The sequence below is a fragment of the Hydra vulgaris genome, chromosome 03 (assembly GCF_038396675.1).
Source record: "Hydra vulgaris chromosome 03, alternate assembly HydraT2T_AEP".
NCBI lineage: Eukaryota > Metazoa > Cnidaria > Hydrozoa > Anthoathecata > Hydridae > Hydra > Hydra vulgaris.
The window spans coordinates 67848177-67867500 of record NC_088922.1 but is presented as its reverse complement, the minus strand read 5'-3'; the positions used below and the strand labels follow the sequence as shown (position 1 = coordinate 67867500).

At 28.8% G+C, this 19324-nt stretch overlaps 1 protein-coding gene and 1 long non-coding RNA gene across 2 annotated transcripts in view; both read right to left on the bottom strand.

Moving 5' to 3' along the window:
• Window positions 1–4155, bottom strand: part of LOC136078360 (uncharacterized) — a 45632-nt gene extending 41477 nt beyond the window's left edge. The window contains exon 1 of the long non-coding RNA XR_010637762.1: window positions 4110–4155. This is a non-coding gene — a long non-coding RNA (uncharacterized LOC136078360). The remainder of the gene's footprint in view (window positions 1–4109) is intronic.
• A 7180-nt stretch (window positions 4156–11335) lies between these two features.
• Window positions 11336–13679, bottom strand: LOC136078359 (uncharacterized). Its single transcript, XM_065794065.1, has 2 exons — window positions 13293–13679; window positions 11336–13191 (listed from the first exon to the last, which is right to left on the bottom strand). The coding sequence occupies exon 2, from the start codon at window positions 12996–12998 to the stop codon at window positions 11421–11423; it is 1578 nt and encodes a 525-aa protein (XP_065650137.1). The 5' UTR covers window positions 12999–13191; window positions 13293–13679; the 3' UTR covers window positions 11336–11420.
• Between the last annotated feature and the right edge of the window lie 5645 nt (window positions 13680–19324).

Below are 19324 nucleotides of genomic sequence, written 5' to 3'. Positions count from 1 at the left end.
TATATATATATATATATATATATATATAAATATATATATATACTAAATATATATATATATATATATAAATATATATATATATATATATATAAATATATATATATATATATATATATATATATATATATATATATATATACATATATATGTATATATATATATATATATATATATATATATATATGTATATATATATATATATATATATATATATATATATATATATATATATATATATATATTATACAGTATATTTATGTATACAGTTACATAAATGCACTAGATTAGTATATTTATGTGTGATTGTATATATAGTTAGTATATTTATTTGTATTAAAAGAAAAATCTATTAAAATTAAACTAAAATAATTATGAATAACAAACTCTAGAAGGAACCTCTGAGTTGTGTGTACTCACAGAGCTCAGGTAATAGTTCATGCAGCAGATAAACATTTTCAGTATCTATTTAAATCAAATTTTTTTAAGAATGATTTATATTAAACAGATACTTAGCTGCTTATCATGCACTTGTGTTATTAACCTTCTTGCACACAGCATTAGTTAATTAAGAACTAAAAGGTACATAAATTGGTTATTAAATTTTTTTTAAAGTTTTTATTAATCTTATAATATAATATTTATACATATTCAGAAAAACAAAAAAGAAAAGTATATAATACCTAATATAAAATATATTTAACCTAATATATATATATATATATATATATATATATATATATATATATATATATATATATACATATATATATACATATATATATATATATATATATATATATATATATATATATATATATATATATATATATATATATATATATATATATATGTATATATATATATATATATACATAAATATGTATATATATATATGTATATATATATATATATATGTATATATATATATATATATATATATATATACATATATATATATATACATATATAGGTTCACTAACTACAACAAGGTGATCTGAATTACCAAAACTAGGAACGGTACTCGACACATAGCATTTAGGGGCGTTACTCAAGATGATGTCAAGAATATATGTTTTTCTGGTTGTGTATTGAGACGAATGAGTTGGTGAAAACGAAAAATAAAGTCAGTAGGGCAACCATTTAATATTAGTGGTTTATTGCCGATTGTGCAACGAGTTATGGCTGGTTCAATGAGTTATGCAAGTTGATAAGGTGCATTGCGCTAATAGACCAAACCGGGATATAGGCACATATAACTAAGCAAAAAGGGTATCCTCGGGGGAGTAATTTTGGGTACACACGAGCGATTGTTAGTTCGATTTCTTGTTTAGGCATCAAGTTAAACGAGTAGTTTGTAGTTAATTTTATTTTTTCTATTTTATCTTAGTATTTTTTGTTTATAAATATAACAGTACCACCACCCATGCGATGTTCAGTGCTTATGCAAGTGTAATTATTATTGATTTGACAAAGAATAATTTGCTTATCGCTGGGGTTAAGCCAGGTTTCAGTTAAACAGGCAATGTCAATGTTAATATCTATAAGAAATTGATTAAAAACCTCAATTTTGTTACAGAGTGAGCGCATATTAGTGGTACAGATGGTTGGTAAGCGATTGGTGTTGAGATTAATGCTAGTTAGTTGGGGTGGAGCGAGAAGTTAGGGCACCGCGGATCTTGATGATTGCTCCATCGCGAATGCCCCAGTGAAAGGGTGCATCAGGGTTATCATTACGTAGTTTATTATTACGAATGTTGCGGTCTTTGCGTAGTTGGTACCTAATTTCTCTTTTAGCAGGAGATAAGTCAGGACTGACTCTGTATGTCTTGAAATTCTCATGTGTAGCGAGTTTGCGAGAGTTTATCAGAGCTAATTTTTTGTTAGTAATGTTCTTGAATTCTACAACAATAGGCCAACAATTTGATGATTTTTTTGTGTTAAGACGCTTGGAGAAACTAACATCATCTTTGGTAAGGCTTATAACATTTGGCCGATAGAAAACAATTTATAGTTTATGAACAAAAACAAACATTTCCGACTGCCGTAACTTGTGGGGTTCCCCAGGGCTCTATTTTAGGACCACTGTTGTTCCTAGTGTATATTAATGATTTAAATTTAGCAACAGACCCATTAAATTGTAATCTTTTTGCAGATGACTCCAATCTTTTTTACTCCCACAGTGATATTAATACACTATTTGAAACAACAAACGAACAATTATTGAAAGTTAATGAGTGGTTCAAAAGTAATAAATTTTCTCTAAATGTGGATAAAACCAAATTTATTTTGTTCCACAAAGTTAATAAATCAAAAAATATTCCCATCAAATTGCCTAATCTAATAATTAATAACACTAACATTAAAAGAGAAAACTCAGTAAACTTTCTAGGCGTAATCTTAGACGAACATTTACGTTGGAGTTTACATATAAAAAGTATTGAAAATAAAATATCAAAAAATTTAGCAATGATATATAGGGCTAAACCATTTTTAAGCAGTAGTTCTTTGAAAAGTTTATATTTCTCTTTTATTCATTGTTATTTAACTTACTGCAATATTGCATGGGCATGTACAAACAATACAAAAATTAAAAAAATTGTACTGTAAACAAAAACAAGCGTGCAGAATAATTTTTGGAGCTAATAGAACACTACCTTGTGAGCCTCTTCTGCGTATACTTGGAGCATTAAATATATATAAAATCAACTTACACCAAGTTTTAATGTTCATGTATAAAACAAATTTAGGATTATCTCCAAAAATATTTCAATCCTATTTTGACAAAATAGTTCATAAATATCCAACAAAATTTTCAAGTAACAACTTTGTTGTCCCAAAATATAATTCAAAACTAACTTCATATTCAGTTCTTTATCGTGGACCTTACTTGTGGAAAATGTTTCCCAAAATTGTAAATACACATAAAACTAGTATAGAGCAGTTTAAAAATGAATCAAAACAAGCATTCTTACTTATGGATTTTAATATATCCGATTTTAAATGTTTTTTTTTTAATTAAAACTCAAATACATAAAATAATTAATACAAAAATATGTCACTGAGTGTGTATCAACATTTTTTTTTTTTTTTTTATTATCTTAATTATGGTATTACCTCTATGACGTTTGCTAATTTATTTACGTTATTTCTATGAAGTTGACTAATTTATTTTTGTTATTTCTATGGTGTATATTAATTTATTTACTTTTTATTTTTAAATCTTACTTTAAATTTTTAATTCTTAAATAAATGATAATATCTTATTTATTTTTTCTTATTCTGAAAAAATGATCTTACTCTTTCCTTAAAGTTTTATTCTTTAAGTTTTTCTTTAAATGATAAGGAATTGTTATCTATTTTACTTTTTTACTTTTATTATTATTTTTTTTTTTTTATAAATAGTTTATTAACTATAGATATTTAAATATTACGGTTTTTGTAAATACGTGAGAATAGGGCTCGGTGATAAGGCTAAATTAGTCTTCTTCTTGCCCTGCCAATATTTATTTTTATTTATGTGCTTCGAAACTGTATGTATTATTTAACGGCAAAAAAAACAAAAAAAACAAAAACATTTAGAATCTCTGTGATGCAGGGTAACGCTGATGGTGGTGTTTGGGTGACATTTGCTATGGATACTGGTTCTGGGACACCAAATATTATTATATTCTTTTCACGTTTAGCTGCTTGCTTTAGTTCGACAAGGACTTGACCGATTTGTGGCAATGAGTTTGGCTTGTTTCTGACAATATTACTCCAGGATGGTTGGTGTGGGCTTGATTGGGTGGCTGGTTGAGAGTTGATTTTGGTTTCAATAACTGCTAATTTTTGTTCAAGTTTTTTCATTTGGTTGGCTTGCTGGTTGATAGTAGCATTCTGTTCTGAAATGATGTTAAGGAGCTCCATTATCCAGATATCGAGGTGTGCGATAGACGGAGCTAAGTTTTTAATGGCTGAGTAACCATTTGCATCAATTTTATTAACACTATACAAAATCAAGGAATGTTAAATTGTGTGCTTTCTTTATATTGCTGTGATAGTGGGAGGGCTACCACCCTAAATAACAGTGGATTAACTCCCAGTTGAGAAATATTTAATATATATTATACCTTATTACACAGGGACTAAAAAGTTTCAGTATGCGTTTTTTACCGTGAATAAAAATTATGTTAAAAAAAATGCATTTGTGTTAGGCCAAAACTGGTTTCAGAAATTTTACTGAATGCGCTATCCAGTTATTATTTTGAGATAAGGTAAGGCAAGGTAAAGCTTGCCCGATGACGCGAAATAGATTAACTCCCCAAAAAGTTAACTCCCGGTTAAAATATTTTTAAAAAAAAAGTCAACTCCCCGGTTAATCTATTTCGAAATAAATAAACCCCGGGAGTTAAATTATTTTAAAATATAACGAAATGGATCAACCGGGGGCTTAAGTATTTCTAACCCACACTGAAATAAACTCCCTTTTATACACGTTTTAATTATTTAAAATGTTCTTGTCGTAGCCATTTTCAACAAATATGTCTATTAGAACATCAATTTCTTCTTGATGGTGTTTTTGAGAGCAAATTTTTTTTGCACGACATAAAAATCCTTTGAAAACGCCAATAATAATGTTAGGATTAATGTTCGAGTTAGGTTTAAGTTGAACATTTGTAATAACTTCTTTTCGATGTATTTGAAATTTATAAGCTCCAGAGCCTGTGTTTGTAATATTATTATCTAGGAAATTGAGTTGTTTGAGGTCGTTTTCAAGTTCCATTGTGTATTTTATGGCAGGATGTTGTTCATTAAGGATGTTCAGGAACATTTGTTGTTGTTTTATTGAAGCGAAGCGAGCGTGACAATCATCTACATATCTCTTGTAAGTTTTTGGTTCGGATGTATAAACAATTGCTATGTTAAGGGCCTTTCTTTCTATATTTATAAAAAAAGCTTCCGCCATAACAACCATTAAAGATAAACCTATAGGACCTGAATTAGGTATTACTCGGATATTGTTTTCATATAAAAAATAGCATATACTTAATGAAAGTTCAATTAATTGGTGAATGTCTGCAAGAGTAAGTTTAGTTCGAGTTTTTAAGTCATCAATGTCAACGTTCAATATATCAATAATAACCGGAATTGCTTTGTCAATGGGTATGGATGGATATAAATTTACTATATCAAATGAAACTTGAACTTCGTTAGGATCTATTACAAAACATTTCCAAAACTATTAGAATTCGTAAGTCTACTTTTATTTTTGTTCAGAGTCGGTTGAAGAATTTTAACAAGATAATTAGATGTTCCATAAAGTGGTGTGTTAGTTGTTGATATAACGTGGCGCATTGGGAAATCTGAACGCTGTCATTGATGACTTAAAAACTCAAACTAAACTTACTCTTGCAGACATTCACCATTTCATCAATTTCGAAAACAAAACATAAAGGTTATTTTCACATCAACTCGCAATTTAAAAAATAATTTTTGCAACAATAAAACTAAACTACCACTAAACACAGACCCTGGCGTATACCAGCTAAAATGTTCATGCGGTTCGATATACGTTGGTGAAACTAAAAAGAAGGTGATATCGAGATGTATTGAACACCAGAAAAACAGCTTAAAAAAAAAATGGTCCAGTTCGGGTGCAACTTAAAATTTCAAAACATGTCATGGTAAGTTTGATTGGTTGCACCCCAAAACATTATCTGTAGCCCCAGAATATCGAACTCGGAAAATCAGAGAGTCACTTGAAATAAGCATGGCTAGGGTTCGACAGGAGTTGAGAATTGGTGATGTGGTCCTCAATCGGGATGACGGCGATAACGTGACAACTAAAACCTGGGGGCTATTTTTTAATTTAAAATTTGCTGACGTCAGTTATTTGAGCAAATTTTTTGTATTATATTTTGGCTTTTTAGTGTTATCTTTTTAACGGTTTGTTTTTACTATAACGATTTCTTGTAACTATTTTATAAATTATACCTGATGACGCTGATCACGATAGATCAGCGAAATATCGAAATAATTATATATTATTAAAAAATATATATATTTTTTAAAAAAAGTTTATACGCAGCCGTATTTATTGAATTCTACCCATATATATATATATATATATATATATATATATATATATATATATATATATATATATATATATATATATATATATATATATATATATATATATATATAAATATACTATATATTATATATAATACATATTTACAAAATATATATATACAAAACATTAATGATGCCTTCTTATACCCCATTTTCTTCTTCATTACTGATTCATTAGCTGTTTTCATTGAATTTTCTTCCCAGGATTGTCGATTAGTTAGACGTTTGTATTTTCTAACCATATTAGTAATATGGTTAGAAAATTTTCTTCCCAGGATTGTCGATTAGTTAGACGTTTGTATTTTCTAACCATATTAGTAATATGGTTAGAAAATACAAACGTCTAACTAATCGACAATCCTGGGAAGAAAATTCAATGAAAGCAGCTATTGAATCAGTAATAAAGATGGAAATGGGGTATAAGAAGGCATCATTAATGTTTTGTATCCCAACAACGGTACTGCGAGACAGAATAAAAAGACTTCAGCAAGGGAGTTTAGAACTAAGTAGTTGTGCAGTAAAAAAACTTGGGAATTTTAAATCAGTTTTTAACCTTGAACAAGAGCAAGAGTTAGCTAAACACCTAATTTTTCTCGAGAGTCGCTTGTTTCCAGTTTCAATGAAAAAATTGAGAGAATTGGCATTTCAGCTAGCTGAAAAGAACAAGATGCCACATAACTTTAACAAAAAAACATTAATGACAGGCTACCAGTGGGCAGAAAGCTTTTTAAAACGCAATTCTGTTATTTCTTTGCAAATGCCAGAGGGAACTTCTGGAGCTAGAGCAATGGGATTTAACCGACCTGTTGTGAATAAATTTTTTGAACTATTGACTAAAAGCATAGATGAAAATAACATAACTCCAAATAATATGTATTTAATGTTGACGAGACAGGAATTTCTTACCAAAAAAAGTGTCAGAAGTAATTGCTAAGAGGGGTAAAAAACAAGTCGGAACTCTAACCAGCTGAACAAGGGAAAATCATAACAATCGAAATGTGTATGAGGGCCTCTGGTATATGCGTGCCCCCCCCCCCTTGATTATTTTCCCCCGTGTTAGAGCTCCCAAGAATGTTAATATTATCGAAAAAGTCCCTCTGGGTACTATTGCATCATATCACCCTAGTAGTTGGATGCAAGCAGATATATTTTTGAAGTGGTTTGACTATTTTCTGTCCTTTGTAATGCCATCCAAAAAAAGGCCTGTACTGCTATTATTAGATGGTCATGCAACACATACAAAAAATATGGAGTTCATAATGAAAGCACGTGAAAATTATGTTACTGTTATTTGCTTTCCACCACATTGTTCACACCGTCTGCAGCCACTAGATGTCTCCTTTATGCCACCATTTAGTAGCAACTATTCGAATGAAGTTCATCTTTGGCTGCGTACACATTATCCAAGAGTTGTGACCGAAAGACTGGAATAAGTCCACTTAATCCTGAAGTTTTTGATGATTGGATGTTTGAGCCTTCAGAAACAACCAACAGGTCATCTCCTGAGATGGATTCACCAACACCAGATCTAACTACCAAGTCTCAAACACAAACTATTTCACTGCAAGAATTATCCCTGACATCTTGCTCTGAATCAGAAACTTTGTCTTCGACATCTATGGCTTCTTTCACAATTGCTTCACCTGCAGAAATTTTAAGTATTTTGAATGAGAAAACTCAGCAAACTCGCAAACGATGGCATTAGGGCAAAACACCTATACTCACCAATTCACCATATAAAGCGGAACTGGCAAAAAAGATGGTTATAAAAACTAAAAAAAGAAAAAGCACTCAAACAGTTGACAAGACTGTAGAAATAAAAAATGATACACCTGCAGAAATTGTACCACGAAAAGTATACCCCCAGCGATTTTTGTGATTTTTGTTTAATAACATTTTCAAAAACTGTTGCATTTTTTTTTAATTGCTAAAATTAAAAGCTTTTTTTTGTTATTGTTGGTTGTTGAAACACACTGATAAAAAAACGCATGCCGTTTTTATTTTCATACTCCTACATATATATATATATATATATATATATATATATATATATATATATATATATATATATATATATATATATATATATATATATATATATATATATATATATATATATATATATTAGTATGAAAATACTAATATATATATATATATATATATATATATATATATATATATATATATATATATATATATATATATATATATATATATATATACATATTGCCACTATTAATATATGATATAATAATAGTAAAAATATAATTTTTATCCATATCAATAACTAATTAACAGATTTAAAAACAACACATTTGGAAAACATCAAGTTAAAACACTTTTTTTGTAATTCGTATAAGTTGTTCCAAGGTAGTTAAAATATTATGGGGAGTTGATTTGTTTCACCGACAGGGGTTAATTTATTTCAACGGGAGTTAATCTATTTCAAAATAGATTAACTCCCCGGGTAATTTTTTACGCAACGGGAGTTAATTTGTTATGGGGGTTAATTTATTTCATGACTTCAATTATTTCATAGGCAGAAATAATTGAAACTTTACCTTGATGACATAGAGTAAGGTAGAAAAATGTAGTTTAATCAGCGATTATAAATTGAACAATGTTTACAATTTAATTTCAAGTTATATTTTGCATTGCATAAAACAATATTTTCGTAGAAATTTTAAATTCATTTAGGGTTTATATATATTTTAATTACAGATGAACTAAATAAAATTAGTTACTAAAAATTATTTTAGTTGACTTCATATTAAAAGATTTTAAAAATCCAAATAAAAAAAAAAAGCTTTTCAAATACTCAGTATTAGTATAATACTGCAATGCAAATAACAATCTTATTAAAATAATATGCCATGAAATACTTTTTTAAATTGTATACGGTTGTATAATGCAAGACTTATATGGTTTAAGAGACTAATATTGAATATATAGTTATACATCTATATTTATGTATAATATATTTATCTATAATATACATATATATTTATGTACAACATATTTAAAGATTTAGTACTTGTTTTAAAATGGTTAATTCGTGTAGTGCTTTTGGGTGTACAGTTAGATCTGCTAAAGGGGTTTCCAGAAGTTTTCATAGGTAAGAATTTACTATCTATATAAACTAAACATTTTGTTTTTAAAGATTCAATAGAAATTTATTATGTTAATTTTTAAAGACAAACACTGTATGTATAATGAATCCTAGCTATCCATTTTTAAATAGATTTCCAGTAAATCCAGATAAAAGAGCAGCTTGGATTCTTGCAACAAAACGAAAGAATTTTGTCCTCTCTTCCGCTAGTTTTATTTGTTCAGATCATATTTGTAAAAATTGCTCTGACGAAAGCAAAACATCAGGTTAATGTTTGGAAAATATATGAAACCTGATGCAATACCAACAATTTTTGGTTTTCTAAAACATTTAAAAACAACCACTAGTAAAATTTAAACAGATAAAGAAAGAAAAAAGTGACACAGTTTTTGAGAATACTTATGAAGAAAAGATGATTAGCACAAATAAAAAAATGAGTGTAGAAGATTGCATGGAAACTGATTCGGACAATTTGCAAACTGTCAACAAGAAGTTGTCTTTTGTATTATATGCTTATAAATTACAGAAAAAACGTATCATATGTAATCCAACAAAACCGCAGTCTCAAAAAAAAAGTTGCAAAACTGTAAAATGTGATAAATGAATTACAAGAAAAACGTTTAATTAGTGATGAAGCCACAGCAACTTTAAATAGTCTAAATCTTGGTGTTAAAGATTTAACTCAAAGAAAACTGAAATCCAAAAGCAAATTAAAATACTCTCCATCATTGCGAACTTTTGCATTAGGGTCATTCCATGTCAAGTGGTGCAAATTTTAATAAGGTCCCTCATGGACCATCTCAGATTTTATTGAAATTTTTTGATTTTGTACATATATATGTTAAAAGCATGTTTTGAAAATTTTAGATCAATATCTAATATGGTTCTTGAGAAAACGCTATTTAAGTAGTGGGCTATTTTGCATAAAATTTCACTCTACAAGAAAAAAGGGTTTTTTCATCATTTTTAACAGCCAATAACTTTTGAACAAGTTAGTTTTATACTTCAATTATTATAAGATAGCAAGTGTGCTGTGGATACTTTGAAAAAAGAAAAAAATATTATTTCTGGCATCTTAACTTTTTCCATAATGGCGGGCTAAAGTTGATTTTTTTGTCTTAAGAATAAGTTTTTTTGTGATTTTAAAGACCTTAATCTTAAAAACTAGTTACAAAGTTAATACAAATCAAATTGCCTGCTGATCTACATGTGGTGGATAAACATTTTAAAAAAAATCAGTTGATTAAAGAGCTGCATTCAAAAGTTATAGGTCTCCAAAATGAGTCAGATCGAGATTTTCGTAAAATTGATCTGTGATGCAAAGCATCTGTTACCTATGATGGCACTTTTTTATTTTAATAAAATTTTTTATACGCATCAATTAAAGACTGTTAATTAATAAAAACCAAAAAAATTAATGGGCGCTTATTTATAACCCCCAAAAGGTAGTCTCTAAAAGTCAGGTAAATTTTCCATAAAATTCTGAAATTGACATAATAAATAAATGTATTGAATTATATAATGTTATTTATTATGAAATATCAATTAAAAAATATCATTGCTTAAAGCCTTTTAATCCCTTTAGATAAAGAACTTTTAAATCCCAATAGATAAAGTCCCCTCCCCTCTGTCCCCTCCCCTCTTTATAATACAATAATTCTTTTAATGAAAAACAAACAAAATGTTTTTAAGAAAATAAACAAAAATAATAAAATTTACAAAAAGTTAAATTTCTCAAATAATAAAATAATCTCATTGATTTCTTTTAAGTCAATACTATAAAATCTTCCACTGTTTGACTGGACTTTAAGAGATTGCACTTTGCATAAAATATGCATTAGAGGTACCCAACAAAGATCATCTCTGCATGGCCACGTAAACTTGTTACATAAAGACTTTTTCATGAATTTCATATTAAGATCTTGATGCTCTTCTGAAATACTAAGAATATTTCCTAAATACCATTGAGCATCGTAAACGCAGGCCGCATATTCTGCTGATGAGTAACTGGAAATTTTATTAATATAAGTTCTGCAAGTAGAAAAATCCACATTAGTGCAAGTAATATCAAATGAGACTCTTCTTATTTTTATTGAGGTAAGTGACATTGGGATAAAACTGTGGTGGTTTCGTGTCCCAGGTATTGTCGAACAAGAACGATATCTCTTTTCCAAATTGAAGTTTGTAGTATGTGTTTCTATTGAAACTTTGTCAACAAAAAAAAAGGTATTCCTTTGACGTGTTGAACACACCAGCTGTACATTTTACTTGGTGTGTCAATAGGATCGTTTAGTGATTGTAGACTGGCTCGTGCAACAAGACGTTTCACTGTTCCACCAACACCATCACAAGGGCTTTTACCATGCGATGTTGCAAAAAAGTGCCACTCTGCAGTCATGTAAAAATCGTGTTTATGGTAGCATAAGTTGATAAGATTTTTGTAATTTTTATATTGTGATGCAGCTCCATCACTAAAATAGATAATGTGTTCAAATGTTTGTAATTGTTTAAGTTTATCAATAACATTACCGATAAAGCAATGAACAGCATCTGTTCCATGTTTCAGATGATCTGATATAACACAATAACTTTGACTATCAAGTTTTCCATCTTTTATAAAATACGCAACAAAGGGGTGCACAGTTGCTTGGCTGTTATTCCAGTGAAAACCTTGCACTGCATCCTGTATTAGAAAACTATAGTTTTCTGCAAAGTCAAGAAGAACCAAAGCTTGATTTTCTTTTAAATTAGTTTTCAAATGTTGGTAGTAGGTGGCTTGACTTTTTGATATAAAATGATGCACTCGTAAACTATCTAACTGTTCATAAACCATTTCAATAAATTCATCTAAAGGTAGAGTTGCTGGTACTAAAGTACATTGGTAATTTGATTTTTGCCATTGATAAAAGTTAACTTCACTAATTTCTTTTTCTGTAAACAAAGTGTCAATGTAGTCTAACAAAACCTTTTTAGCAGGACATTTATCGCAGCTATGCAGCATACAATCTCTATTTTCAATGCTACAAACCATTAATTTTAATAAGATTTTGTAATCAGAAATTCCAGGAATTTTCTGTACAAGGAGCTTTACATTTTGATGGTACTGGCAAACACAAACTGCATGCAGACCAGAAGCACCACCCACAGGAATGCACCACTTGGGCCTTAGCTCACAAAATTTTGAAAATCCAACTTTAAGATAATTATATTTCTTTTTAAACTCAATATGTAGCTCTTTCATATTGACTAGTAGAAGGCGCTTTTGGATATGTTGCTTTTTACTATCTACTTTAACTGAAACAAACTCTTTTTTTCCTGGACAAACCCTTGAATATTCATCGCATTCGTAGAAATGAACAACCTCTGTAATTACATCTTCGCTTAGTTTTCTACCCAATTTTGGAGAAGGTTTTGATAGTATTCCACTTTTTTTACTTAATTTTCTGGCTTGTACTACAGATCTTTTTGGAGTAAAAAAAAACTTCTGAGTTTTCTCTATTGACCAACTGTCTGGGGTGAGTGTAAGAAGTGTGATTTTTTCAGAATTTGACAATGTTTTTTCAAATTTTGACTTAATTTGAGTCATAATATTGTCTAAATCTGTGTTTGTTTTTTTCAAACATTTTTTTGAGGGTGATTCAATTCCACAAAGTGCAGCTATTTCTAAACCTAGCACATTGGCAACAGCCTTTTGTGTATGAGCTCTTACGCTATCAATTTTACGCTTTCCATATGCAACTCTATCTTTTTTGAAACAAGTTTTAGAGGTGAGCATCCAAAACTTGCAATACTTGAATTAAGATCTTCTTTTAATGTATGGTTGTCAACATAAATTTCTTTTTCTTGGAGTTCATTTTCTTTTGTATTATGTTTGCAATTCAGAACTTTTCTGCAACTAGTGCAAATTTTTTGACCAGGCATTAAACCAAAATCTTTGGCATATGAAAGACTGATAACTCTAAGAGAATCTAAAAAATAACGGAAATAACTATTAAGTATTTTTTTTTTAATTTATTTAGTGTTATTAAGGTATTTTTATTAAATTAAGATATTAAATATTGAAACTTACTTTTCACATTTTTTGCGTGCTTGTTCAACGGATTACAACAATACCTGCGATGTTCATTCTCATACCTCGACAAGTAAACTTTCTCGTGATAGCTACAAATAAAATCTATGGGATTTATTTTGCTTCTCAAAGAAATAAGCTCTTGGTTTAGTTTAGACAGTTCTTGGTAGCGTTTACTTTTATTAGATAGATAGCACTGTTCATTTAATGCTTTACCAATACAGCAAGTAGAAAGCTCAGGCATATTACTTATTATTAATTAGTTCTAAAATACAACAATTTATTTGGTTTTATTAGTACTTTTTAGATTGACATACTAGTAATATAGAATTAAATGAAACAATAACTAAACTTTTTAAAAGTAATAATTTTTTATGGAAAATTTACCTGACTTTTAGAGACTACCTTTTAGGGGTTATAAATAAGCGCCCATTAATTTTTTTGGTTTTTATTAATTAACAGTCTTTAATTGATGCGTATAAAAAATTTTATAAAAAAAAAAAAGTGCCATCTTAGGTAACAGATGCTTTGCATCACAGATCAATTTTACGAAAATCTCGATCTGACTCATTTTGGAGACCTATAACTTTTGAATGCAGCTCTTCAATCAACTGATTTTTTTAAAAATATTTATCCACCACATGTAAATCAGCAGGCAATTTGATTTGTATTAACTTTGTAAATAGTTTTTAAGATTAAGGTCTTTAAAATCACAAAAAAACTTATTCTTAAAACAAAAAAATCAACTTTAGCCCGCCATTATGGAAAAAGTTAAGATGCCAGAAATAATATTTTTTTCTTTTTTCAAAGTATCCACAGCACACTTGCTATCTTATAATAATTGAAGTATAAAACTAACTTGTTCAAAAGTTATTGGCTGTTAAAAATGATGAAAAAACCCTTTTTTCTTGTAGAGTGAAATTTTATGCAAAATAGCCCACTACTTAAATAGCGTTTTCTCAAGAACCATATTAGATATTGATCTAAAATTTTCAAAACATGCTTTTAACATATATATGTACAAAATCAAAAAATTTCAATAAAATCTGCGATGGTCCATAAGGGACCTTTGCACCACTTGGCATGGAATGACCCATTAACATTGCATTTTTATTCAGCAAAAGCATATGATTATGTTAGACAGTTCTTCAACACTTTTTTTCCTCACTTCCTTAATACTACTAAACCATTTTCTCAAAGTGTCTGGCACTTTGAGAAAATGGTGTAGTAGTATTAATGGACACCCAGGCTTTACTCATGAAGCATTCCATTTTTAAAATTGAAAAATAATGAATCTCACAAAAAAATTGTATGCAGTCTGATGATGGACAAAATGTCACTTCGAAAGCGAATTGATTAGGATGAGCATACATCCTACGGCTTTGTTAATTATGGAACAGGATTTAACAATGATAGTGTTGGTGTTGTTAAAGAAGCTTTTGTTTTATTGTTAGTTGCTGTTAATGGACATTGAAAAATCTTAATAGCTTATTTCTTAACAGACTTAATTCAAAAGATAAAGCAAACATTTTTTCTGAATGTCTCATTAAATTTTATGAAACTGGAGTTCAAGTTATTTCTTTAACTTTTGATGGTACAGCTGCAAATTTATCTATGGTAAAAATTCTTGGTGCTAACTATAGTGATATAAGAAAAGTATTGGGTATTGAAGTAAGTGAAGTATTTTTAATTCTTTATTTTTGCCATATGTTAAAATTAGTTAGAAATCACTTTGGTGAAAAGAAATTGCTAAAAGACAGTAACAATTGTATTATTAATTATGCTTTCATTGAACAATTGTATGAGCTTCAATCAAAAGATGGAATTCATGTTGCTAATAAACTGAAAAAACACCACATTGAATGGAAACAACAAAAAAATGAAGATGAAATTGGCAGCACAAACCTTAAGTTAAAGTGTTGCAGATGCTCTTGATTTTTTTGCAAACAAGTTAAAATTAAAAGAGTTTCAAGATTGTGGACCAACTATCAATTTTATTCAGTTTATAGACAAAAGTTTTGATTTATTAAACAGACAGAATTTTATTGGTAAAAATTGTAAAGCTCCTACCTCTTTAAGCAATTTGGAAGTTTGACAGACAGTGCTGATAATTTAATTTATAAAACAAACCGCAAACTGACTTTATTTATGTTTAGCCTCCAATCAGTAATTCAACTTAGCCGATACTTGAATTTAACTCCAGAGAGCCTATTTAAATTCTTGTTGACATACAAACTGAGTCAAGATCATATTGAAATGTTTTTTAGTGCTGTTAGAAGTCAAGGTGGTTTTAATAACAATCCATCAGCAAAACAATTCATGACAACATAAGGGCGTTTGTTAGTACATCACTCATTACGAAACATAAAAACTGGTAATTGTTTAGCTCAGGATAAATTAATAATACCATTGATAAATTCATCAGATAAAACACATCAAATTCTTCTACTATTAACTTCTGTTGAGTTGTTTGAGAAAGCAACCTTTTAATTCAAAATAATCAATAATCTTAAACCAAGTAAAATCTAAAAGTTTTTCTTCACTCTCTAGTGTTTTCATGGCATGTGTTTCATTTGAGTCTTTTGATTCTTTTACAGAATTAAATGATATAAATATTTCTGAACTTATAAAAAAAGAAGTCTGCAACAATTGCAGAAACAATAAGTTTACTTCTTTTCTTTGTTTAACTGCATTATCTACAGTGTTAAATAAACAAATTCGATCTATTTATCCTGAATTTGGACTTGAAAAATGAAAAAAATTTATTTAATGTAAGTATATACCCATTTGGTGATCTTAAATCAAATAAAGAAATTCTGAGTGATTTATGGTGTAACACAGATTGTCGCTCTATTTCCAAGGATAAAGATATGTGGTCACCAAATCATATTGTCTCTATTGTGAAAAGTTTTATGCTCAAAGAAATTTTTCAAAAAAGAATTAAAAAGAGGATTGTGTTCAGTTTTGCCAAGTGTTCTATCGCACTCTTCTGTTACCACAAGGTTTTTAATTAATCTTGTCAACCTCCTAAAAATCTATTTTCAGAAAAAAAATCATAAGTTCGCATTGCATAGATAATGAAACTAAAATTATAGGTGTAAGTATTGATATTACTCCTAATCCAATCTTACTTAATTGTATTCCTTGAACATCAGATCAGGCTTCAAGCTTTATTTTTTATGATATTTCTGCTAACTATAAGCGCGGTTAACATCTATCTGCTGGCAAAGATGATTCAATATTATTAGATCTAGTTAATAAAATATTCATTCATGACTTGTCTTTTGTTTTTTCCTGTTTCTGGTGAAAAAAAGAAATGATCATTTTTACATAAATGGCTACTTAAATTTTCCTGTTTGGTTTACTCACATATTGAAGATGGGGCATACTGCCTTCCATGTACACTGTTGGATAGGAGTATTCCAAACAATACCTTAATAATCAACTTTATTCGAAAACCTTTTACAATATGGAGTAAGGCAAATCGTGCTTATATGGATCGCAATAATAATTGTTGACTTCATCAAATGTCAATGCATTTTCTTAACATGCTGCAATCTAAATCTAATTCAAAAAAAAATCTAATTGAAGTTGACATTGATAATTTTAGAAAAAAACTTATCATAAGTAATTGAAATAAATTAATTCCAATTGTAAAGACAATTAATTATCTTGACTGCAACGCTATTGCTTTTCGAGGTCATCGTGATCAATGTAAGTATCATCCAGAGATTGGAGAAACATGTAAAGACAACTTCGGTATAGGTAACTTTGTAGAGTTTTTAAATTTTCCTATTGAAGTAGGTGATAAAGTTCTTGAGCACTATATTTGTTTCTGCTCCTGAAAATGCAACCTATATAACTAAAATCGCACTAAACGAACTTATTGAGTGCTGTTTAGTACGATTAGAAGTTCTAATTGAGAAAATTAAAAAGTCAGGTTATTTTTTCTATCTTGTGTGAAAAGTCAGGTTATTTTTTCTATCTTGTGTGATTGTTCTAATTTTGAACAGCTATCTCTAGTTATTTGATGCATTGACTGTGATGATGTTATTTGTAAAAACTTTCTATGGTTTACTGAATGTAAATCTGGTACAACTGGTCTTAGTCTTGTGCAAAACATAATTTCTGCAATTGATGATCTTGGTATTGATATCCAAAAATGTAGAGTTCAAGGATATAATGGTGCTGGGGCAATATCTGGTAAATTAATAGGTAATTTATCTAGAATTAAAATTTTCAATTCCAAGGCAATTTTTGTTTACTTTGCATGTCATAAACTTAATTTAGTTGTTAGTAAATCATGCAATGTTCAGAGTGTTAAAAATGCTCTTGATCAAATCAAAGATATATCATATTTTTTAAATTATCACCTAAACGTGCCAGCTGTCTCAATAAATGGTCATACACTAAGAGGTCTGCATGTTTCTTTTGATAACTAAATATCCGTTTTTCATTCAATGTAAGAAATGGCATACAATGAAGGTAAGAGTTATAATATTGATACTTCTTCAAAAGCTTCATGTGTTTTAAATCTTATGACAAAACTTTCTTTTATTTTAAGTTTAGTTTTAACAAAACAAATAATGGACTATTTCTATGCCATCACTGTTGTTCTCTAAACGAAAGCGTTTGATATATCTCAACAGTGTAATGAAATAAATTGTTTAAAAACTCAAATTTTAGATTTTAAAAAAAATATTGATGTTTATCATAATAAATGGTACTTAATTGCTCTTGATCTAGCTAAGACTCTTGATGTTTCAGAATTATTTTTTTTAATTATTCACCTCCCCAAGGCCTAGAAGGCCACTACATTTGAAGAGGCTACTTTTTGTGTTTACCCAGTGAAAAATAAAACCGCGTCCCACATGAGTTCCGCGTGGGTTCCGTGTGGGATTGATGGGATTTACGTGGGACTGATTTTCCCATGTGGTATACGTATGGAAATTTGTCACCTTAAAAGGTTACATGTGGGAACCATATGGTATTTACACACATGGGAAATCCCACGTGGGTTTCCTGTGGGATTTGCATGGGAATTAATTTGAAGGCTGGAAACTAAAAATTTTAAATCGACATTGCATTGCGTTACGTTTATATTGTGTGAAAATAAAAATGGAAAGCAAGTATGTAAGTACCACGAATAATGTTTATCTTTCTTTATAGAAATAAGATTAAGATTTGTGCAAATAGACGTATTATTAGGATAATATAATAGTTATTTGAATATAGATCTTGAGTATATTATTTGCAAACAATTAACTGATGCAAGTTGAAATGTTGTCAAAAACGAATCTTGCATGCATGGGGCACTGCAGTGTCCCACAAAGAAATGCTGGTTTGAAAGTCAAAGAATTCCCAATTTTCTTTATTAAAAAAAGAAAAAAATAAGATGGAGGTTTCTGTAACTTTTTTTATGCTCCAAAACTTTTAACTTAAGATGTAATAAGGTCCTTAAGACTTAAGGGACTTACGAACTACATTGAGGAACAAAAACAGGATATTTACAGAAACTCAATTTTTAATCTGGAGTACCACTGTGTTATTGGGAATAAAGCCTCTGGGTCCGGTTTTCAAAGTAATATGATCTAAAGTAATGTTTAAATAAAATAATATGCTTTAAAATGCCTATAGTTATACATATAACTCCTGATAGTTAACTATATGTATAACTAGTTATACATATAATTTATTATATAAACTTATTTTTTAAGGTTATGCTTGAACAAATTAGTACCAATTAATTCAAATTTAAGTTTTAGTTAAAGTTTAAGTTAAAGCTCTTATTTATTCATTGTTTTTGTTAGTTTTATATTTATTTGCTCAAGTTTATCAATTAGTACTATTTTTTACTACAGTAAGAATGTTTATCATTGTTGAACGTGATTTTATTAGTAACTTAATTTTATTTTCAACATATTTTGACAACACCCTTTACATTTTAAATGATGACAGCTTTACTTTTCTATTGATGTTAAATTTATTACGTTTCAATAACTCAGATTGAATCTCAACTGAATTATTGTCTG